This window comes from Marmota marmota, unplaced genomic scaffold, assembly GCF_001458135.2.
Source record: "Marmota marmota marmota unplaced genomic scaffold, marMar, whole genome shotgun sequence".
NCBI lineage: Eukaryota > Metazoa > Chordata > Mammalia > Rodentia > Sciuridae > Marmota > Marmota marmota.
Window position 1 is genome coordinate 2529417 of NW_026000068.1, and position 8571 is coordinate 2537987.

Sequence of the window (8571 nt, forward strand, 5' to 3'; positions counted from 1 at the left end):
GTTCTCCCCAGCCTTTAGTACCTCAAAATGGGACAGAATCTTGAGATAAGGCCTTCAAGTAGGTGAATAAATTAGAATCAGGCTTTTAATATGTGCATCACCCTGGCTGGCATCCCCATAAGAGAAGGAGTTTCAGACAAACAGATGCCAGGGATGTCCTTGCGTGGAGGAAAGACCCCTGTGAGGATGGAGTGAGAAGGTGGCTGCTTTCAAGCCAAGCACCGGTCCCCGGGAGGAGCCAGCCCACCTGACACTTTGGTTTTGGACTTTGAGCCTCCAGGACTGTGAGACTATAAGTTGCTGTTAAAGCCACCAGTGTGTGGTGCCCTGTTATGGTGGTTCTAGTGACCTGATACCTCAGCAGAGTTCTGAAGCCTCCTCCAGACCCGCTTCCGCCATCAGCAGCAGCTGGGGAGAAGCAACCTTTGACAGATGGATGTACCCCCCCCCCCAAAAAAAAGGGCCACTGGAAAGGAAGTCCTTCCACCAAACCATCCAGAGTGTGGTCTTCTTAAGGAGGGTGGGTCGAGGCACTGGTGGCCCCTTATTAAAATGTAAGTGCTCCCAGTGCCGGAGATTAGCTTCACCCATCTCTGTCAATTAACAAAAATCCTGGATCAAATTAAAAGCTCTGATTTGCCTGCTGTTTCCTCAGTTATTCCCAGAAGGGTAGACCCTGGACCCCTGGATTTCCAATAAAGAGTGCAGAAAGCCCCACCATCTGCAGCAAGTGGCACTGAAGATATCTCTGTAACCTGTGGTCAGAAGGAGGACACTGAGATGGCCCTGAAATCCAGGTGCTTGGGAGGATACCTAGGGGACAGGCAGGACAGGGAAGGGGTTCTTCCCACCTGCAAACTTGGCGTAGACTGGCTTCCTGCTTGGTTGCCCATGTCATGTTCTGTGGACCACCCAGCCCTTGAGTGTGCCTGACAGAAGAAAATGTGCCCTCCTCTTCCCCCTCCTCCCATGCTCTTCCCACACTCCACACAAATGGACACATGTGCACACATACACAGTCTTCCAGAGTTGTATGAGGTTAGGGATCACAAGAACTGAAGTCCTCAAGCACTTCATCAGGCATTGGAAAGGAGAGACAGAGCTGATGGTACCCCAGCCAGTAACACTCCACCATGCAGCAGCCCTGGATGGCCAGGGTGACAGCTCCCTGAGGCAAGTCAGAGCAAGAACAGGTCAAGGACAAGGGGATATATTGCTTTCTCTTTAGTTCCATTCATATAACACATTTTTTTTTCTTGTAACAATAGTGTTGGAAAATGCTTGGAAACCCTAGATGTCTTCAAACCTTCCAGAAACTTTTCCCTGAAATTCCAAAATATGTGCTAACCTTTGAGACATTCATCTGCTGGACATTTTTGTTGAGCTGATGTCCCCAGTGTCTGATGAATAGATAGTAACCTAAAGACCCAGGAGGTTGGGAGCATTCATCCCTTAGAAACCTGGAATGCATTAAACTTTCTACTCAGTATGTATCCTGTGAGCATATTTTTGTTGATAGATTTTTAAAGGGGTTTCTAGTAGGTAGACTTTTATCTTTAATATTATAAATGGTTGGAGGGCTGATATGAAGTCATGGGAGATAGAACACTGGTCTAAATTTCAAACATTTTTGGAAGCTTCAAACACAAATATGCCATTTAGAGTTTTCCCATTCTCCCATCCCACACATATCATTTCCTTTGAGGGTTTTACTAGGAAATCATCTTTGGATTTGCTCAGATCTGAGAAATGTATTATCAGTCCTAAGCTATTATCTCACATCCTCTCTGGTTGTTACTGTCAGTTGTTATTTGGAAGAATATGTGAAGTAAATTCATAAATAAGCTTTAAAAATGTATTCATGTAAATCTGTTTCTTTGGAAGAAATATACTTCTGTGACCATAATTGAATGTGATTGAGTTTATAATTTAACCAGTCTTGATTGTTGGAGCATCAATTTCAAAATGCACAGCTATGCTATAAATCACAGATTGTAAAAAGGAACCAAAAATTAATAATTCTTTTCAACTGTGGTATTTTTCTATAGGCTCATTCCTACTTTGTTGGACATAATATTTGTAATATTTAACATTTACATGATAAGTGCCCATGCCTGCAAACCAATGAATAAAATGGCAACGGAAATTACAGTGAAATTCAGTCATGTTGATTTGAGATGTTCTTATTTCCTCTTTTCAGTGAGACCTGGGCCCCCTATATGCATTTCCCGGCTGAGTCTCCCTCACACAGGGATGGAGAAAGAAATGAAGTCGTCTGCTTCTGCAGCAGCTGGCCAGGACAGTGGGAAACAGGATGGGAGCTCCAGTCAGGATCACTCTCCCTCAGCCAGGTCCCTATGATTAGGTGCAACAGCTGCTGGCATTACCTAGGGACAACTCGGGAGCCTCCTGGGAAGGATGGCATGTTCAGGCACAGTTTTCACTTGCTTTTGGAAACAAGAGAATGTGGAGTTGTTCCAAACTTTAGGAGTTAAAGGTTAAGGTCAACTTTTGGGTCAGTAAAATTTGAAATGCATCAGACGGACTTCCAGAAACCAGTGTGGATACCCCAGGCATAAATACTAATCATAAGTCCTCTAACAGACAGCAGTCTTATCTTGCTCTAGAAGGGAAAAAAAAAAAAAAAAAACAACAACACTGAAAGCAACATTAGTTAAGTTTTTAAAATAAACTGAACTTACAAGACAAAAAAAAAAAAAATGTCAGAGGACACTACTTTGCAAAGGGAAAGAAGAGAACCTCTGTGTGGCTGGAATGGTGTCACCACCCCCAGCCCACTCCTGACATCTTCCCCTGACCATGGTTTTGGTCTGAGCAGTGCAGTGATATTGCCTATCCAGAGAGTTAAGATATCAATTTTAGACATGCCTGCTTTTAAACTGGAACATCCTTATAACAGAAGTTCTCATCAGAGGTCTGCCTGGTACTTGGCAAACAAGACCTTCTACCTTTTAAACAAATAATTCATTAGGTAATTAAATTCAAGTGAGATTACTCTAATTAAATATACACTGCTGTTGAATCATAATTTCTATGTGGCCTAGTTAAAGATGAGCAATCTCTTATTCCCAACAAAAAAGAAAGCTTTAAGAGAATTCCCCAGTGGCTGGAAGAAAAAATTTACACACACTCCACAGAGGTCGTTTCAAGAAGGAAGAGACTGCACAACAAGGGTGGGGCTGCGTCGCAAGCCTAGAAAAGTCGGAGTACGCTCATCTTTGCTCTGGTTAATGTGACTGGAACCAGGCAGGAAGTCACAGGGATCTTCCATAGCTCTAGGTCACCCGCCAGTGAATATCACCACACCAAGCTCCTGGGGCTGCATGCCCTAACAGGAATGGGGGCCCAGGACCAGCGCTGACCCTGGGACAGCCAGGGTTTAAGGAGAACGAAAAGTCACCTTGTCCCCAACGCGCTCTGCCCGACTTCCTCCAATGGCATTAGAAGCAGCATCCGCTATGGCGCTCCTGGGCGCAGAAGTCCCCGCTGGCTTTGATCTGCGGCTCTGGCTGCCGGGAGCTGCCAGTCGGCGTGGCAGCTCGCTTTCATTTGTCAGACACGCGTTTGCCAGTGTACGGAACAGGCAGCGACACCTGTACTGCAGGAATTTACATGGCCTTGCTCCGGGATGGCATTGATTTGGGACGGGTGAAATACAAACACAAACTAATTAAAAACTGCATAATGGAGCCCTACAGGAACACAGCAGAAAAACAAATAAATACAAGTGCAGCTGGCGCGGCGATTGTGCCTCTGCCCCCGAGCAGCCGTCTGGTGACATCAAATTATAAACCCTGAAAGCCCTCACACCGTCGCTGTTGATCATATTGGAGGCATAATGGAGATGATCTGGTTAATTACCAGGAGATTTATAAAATATTTACGTGTGTGCACACGCATGTAATTCACTTTCTCCGATGCTCGGGGACGGCGACATCATGGCACTCAAGGCCGGCCTCTGTGGGCCATTCCTCTGCCCTTTCTCTGTGGGAAACTTGACCCAGCTCCGGAGGCTTCCGTCTGGCCGCGCTGGCCCGCAGCTTTCCGGGTCGCCCCACTCCAGCCAGGTCGCTCTGCGCCGCTCCGACCGGGATGCGGGCGGTGTACAGCGGCCCTGGATCTCTGCCCTCCGAAGCTCCCTGGCGCTTCCTTCCAGGATCTCCCTGGAGTCACCCGCCTCCACTCTAATCGCCAGCCTGATTGGGCTCCTTCAGCGGTCCATGATTGGCGGCCGCCGGTCCGGCAGCCCCGCACTCTCAGGATGCACTCAGCCTGGGACTTTGGTCTGGGGTCACCAGGGGAGTCCCCGGACCTGAGAGGTCCCAGCTTGGCGCAGCAGGAGAACGCAGGCCCGGCACCCAGGGGTGGGGCCTGGGGGACCGTGGGTTGCTGCTGCGGACACCACACCATTTGGGGAACTGGGGTCCACCTGTGAGGGGGTTCCAGCAGCGGGTCTCAGCCTCTTTCCCGGAACTGTCTAATGCTCCCCTCGCTGTCACCCAGTGAAAGGCATCCAAGAGTCTGCAGAGTCCTAAACAGTGTTTACTTTGACTCTTAAATCAGGGCGCACTCTTTGGGTCTGAGGGCCTGATTGGGGTCCGTGTGATACATCCCGGGTCAGGCCACCCAACCCCAACACTTAGCCACTGCACTGCTCAGGAGCCCCGCCATCCCTAGAGCAAAGAATGGCCATTTTGAAAGGCCCGAGGCCAGGGCAGAGGCGCCTCTGCGCATCTCCCTGACTGGTCTGCGCTGCCAGGTACTGGCGCCAGAGGCCATTTCCAAAGACTGCTCCAGAGGGAATCCATCCTCTCATGGACCTCCCCTTCTGTGCCAGAGACCCTGGGAAGGCAGAGCCTCAAAAGCAATGGAAAATTATTCCGTAAGCAATGAAGTTGTAATGAGGACGCCCTTGGGTTTGTCTAATCTCGTCCTAAGTAAAAAGCTCCATGCAACAGTGCTGAAGGGTTGGGAAGAGGAAAAGGAGACCTGATCTTCCAAGCAGGGATAGCAGTTTCCTCTCACTTGGAAAACGGCACAAAACAAACAAGTAAACCTCTCATTAAGTTTTAAAAACATTAAAAATCAACTTGGCTCAAAGGTGCATTGTTAGCCAACTGCCCCCAACCACTTTACCTCCCCCACTCCACGGGGAGGCCTGTTCTAGGCCCTCTGGTGCCAAGTCCTACGAGAATGCTCTGCATAAACACCCAAAGTCCCATGCTAGCCCTGGGCAGGGGTGCACCCAGGGTCCTGACTTCCCTGTTTGGGAGTCAGGACTTTGCAGAGCTTCACACTGTGTCGCAAGGCACACAGACTCCCAGACCTGGCCCTGGAGGTCAACCGGCAGAGCTGGGATCCCACCGCAGCGACCCCTAGGTCTGTCTGACTGAAGGTTTTGGCTCTGCCTGTGGCAGGATAGAGATGCAGCAGCTACAGAACAGGTCTTCTCTAGCCAGGAGCAGCCTCCTATGAGGGTCCCTGCCTGAGTCACCCTTCAGGAGCTAGGGACAGCATCTGAGGGTCACGAAGCTGATCTCCCTATTTCCAATCCAGCACAGCACTGCTGATACGGGTTTTCAACAGTTGCCCCACAGAATAGCCCCCAAATCCTCCCACCTGCTGCACGGGCTGGAAGCACCAGCAGATCCTGGCTTCCCTCTTCTCTGCTCCATGCTCCTCCTTGCTTCTCTGCTCCTCCTTCCCTGTTCTCTCTCCCAGAGAGACTGAACTGGCTGACTTCCTTGGGGGAAGATCTGAACCCCTTTTAAAGGTATTCAAGTTAGGCCAATGGCTACCAGACACTGTGTTCTCCTAGTTTGGACACCAGAGGCCACCAAGCTCTGGGGCTTGGTACACTATTCCATGCTATGGTGTGTGTGTGTGTGTGTGTGTGTGTGTGTGTGTGTGTGTTTGGGGGGGGGTGTCCTGAGCCTGCTGAGCCAGGAGGTTTTTCTGCTCATCTCCCAGCCCCCTCTCCAATTAGAGAATTTGAAGGCAATTTTCTTTCCCTTTATTTCCCTATTTCTCTCTCTGTGGCTAGGTGCAAAGAGAAATAAGAGAGCCCACAAGGTTCTGCTGGCACCTCCTGGAAATGGATTGAAGCTCAGAGGTCTGGGGTGCAGCCCATCTCTGATTCTTGGGCAGAAAATGGTCAACAATCAACACTTCAGCACCTTTCTCAGGAAATCCCTGGGTGCAAATCTTCAGACCTTGCCAAGTAGTGCTAGATGGTGTTCCCAGGGAACATTTCAAGCAGGGCCCAGCCAAGGTCTCCCACTTACCTTGCTGATGTCTTCAAGAGTTTACCTGCTTTGGATGCCCAATGTAGATGATATACCCATAGCATAGAATGGTGGCTCTGTCAGACTGGTTGAGGGTCAGGACAAAGCCCCTACTGCTCCTTTCCACTTCCCTCCCTTGAAGGTTATAATGGTTAGAAGTGTGGCAACCTGAGACCAGCAACCAGAGTGGGAAGCTGTGATGAGCAGGTAGGAAGAAGGTAATCAATCCATGCAGTCAAATCCTAGCACTTGGAAGTGTTTCTGGACTTACATTCCACCTCATTCTCCAGGAGGGCTTATCTCACCTGTATTTAACTGTGGCCTTGAAATGTGACACTGAGGCTTTGCTAAACCAGAACAGTGGTATAGCTGGCCCATTTCTCACAGAATGATTCATCTGTATCCTTCGGATTTGCTTTGGGTATGGGAATGGGGAATGGGAATAAGAGATCTAGCTCTGAGTTGGAAGTGAGGGGATGGACTGGTGATTAGGAGGAACCTGCAGTTAAGGACTTCCCAGAGCTGCAGAACCCAGTGCCAACTGCTGGCCACCCAGAATCCGGTGCTAGAGGTAGGCCTGGAGGTGTCTGAAGTGTGTAGGGACAGGTTGTGTGTGGGAGGGTGGGGGGGGGGGAGCTAAACAGGAAGACCTAACTCAGAGCAGAAAAATTATGCCTGATTTTGGAGCGGGTAATTAGTAATTACTATTATGGGCCTTATTGTGTCTAATTATAGGCGGTAGCTTAGTGTTCTCAGGTCCGGGAAATGGAGCCTTCCTGAGGCTGTAGAATTCCCGGGGGCCTGGAGGCACTGCACATCTCATAAGTCTCCAGGGGGAGGAGGAGCTGGGGGTCGGACCTGAGTACGGGGTCCTGGGGCTCTGCTAACCAACAATACATAGAGGATGGGCGGGGTCTTGGGGCTAGATTCATCCGGCAGCCCCCAGCTGCCTAAGCCTAGGCCCAGTCCCGAGTAACAAGTGAAACTCGTGCGGGATCCAGCATGCAGCAACCTGGGGGTGGGGGCGGGAGTGCACTCCGAATCTTGCCGCCTTGCAGAGAGTGGAGCGCAAAGTGGCCCCAGGAACAGGATTTGGTACCTGGACACTCTTGGTCCCGCGGCACTTGGACCAAAGCCATGGAGAATAGCTCGAAAGTGACCTGCCCGAGGGGCCTTCCATGGCACGCGGAGGCGAGGAGGACCCTGCATTCAGCTTCTAGCGGCGCAGCCAGGCCAGGAGACCTACAGCCACTCCCAAGCTTGCTGCGGCCGGCTGGGTCGGCTTGTCTCTTCCAGCGAGTCTGAGAATAGAAAGGGAAGGCGGAGAGAAAAGGAAGATGTGGGTCCAGGGGCCAGGGGACTGCCCTGTCTCCGGGCTGGCCGCGGTGCCACCTCGGGTCCGCGCGCTCCTCACAAGTTTACTTCCTGCCTCTCACACCTAGGAAACAAACCTGGGCGTCCAGTGCGCGCTGGCTTCCCAGGACAGGAGAGAGATGGGGGATGCTTCCTTCTGACTGCAGTGGTGCTTTCTTGGTGAAGAAAAGGCCCCTCCCCTCCTCTCCTTACCCCTCCCCTCCTCCCTGCAGAACCCAGCGCTGCGGACTGCATCTTTCCCCTAAGCAGGGACTTCTCAGCTGGATTACTCCTTCTCAAAGTTTTCACATTTGGAAAAGCCCGCAGAGCTCGGCCACTCCCTCTTTTCCAAGTACAACGAGATTAAATATTGATCGATGATCCGCTACTACCTAGTACGGCCACTGGGACGCCGCGTCTTGCATGGAGGTGTCTCGTCACGCGGGTTTACTGGCGCACGGAGGACTCCCGGGTGCACTTCTACCAAAGATGTCCCGGGGAGGAAAGGCAGCGCCAGTCTCTGAGAGAGGCCGCTGGAGGTTGGCTGTCACCCTCGACCGGGCTGAGCACTGCGGGCCTCTGCCCCGCCTCCCTAACGGTAGAAAAGCAGTTGCTGAGTTGTTTTTGTTAAAAAAAGGGGACACACCTCAGCTGCAAAACTGGGTGTCAGACAGCTGTAAACCCATGTCGACAGGTTGTCAGACAGCCTCGGGAGCTGGTCCGGAAGGAGCCTGCAGCCTCCGGACCCGGACCCAGTGGCCCAGCCGCGCGCGCCCACCGCAGGAGGAGGTGGCCCGGCCGGCGCGGGGCACCACGTGCTCGCCGGGAGGGGCGGGAGCGGACGGTGAGGGCGGGCGGGAGGCAGGGAGGGGGCGGGAGGGGAGACAGGGGCGGGGCCTGCGCTCAAGGGGAT

General features: G+C 51.5%; 1 protein-coding gene across 1 annotated transcript in view; it reads left to right on the forward strand.

Moving 5' to 3' along the window:
• The first annotated feature begins 3479 nt into the window (after window positions 1-3479).
• Irx1 (iroquois homeobox 1) overlaps window positions 3480-8571 on the forward strand; it is a 10274-nt gene continuing 5182 nt past the window's right edge. The window contains exons 1-4 of the mRNA XM_048814195.1: window positions 3480-3593; window positions 4062-4258; window positions 4699-4780; window positions 7139-7166. Coding sequence (XP_048670152.1) covers window positions 3480-3593; window positions 4062-4258; window positions 4699-4780; window positions 7139-7166 — 421 coding nt within the window. The remainder of the gene's footprint in view (window positions 3594-4061; window positions 4259-4698; window positions 4781-7138; window positions 7167-8571) is intronic.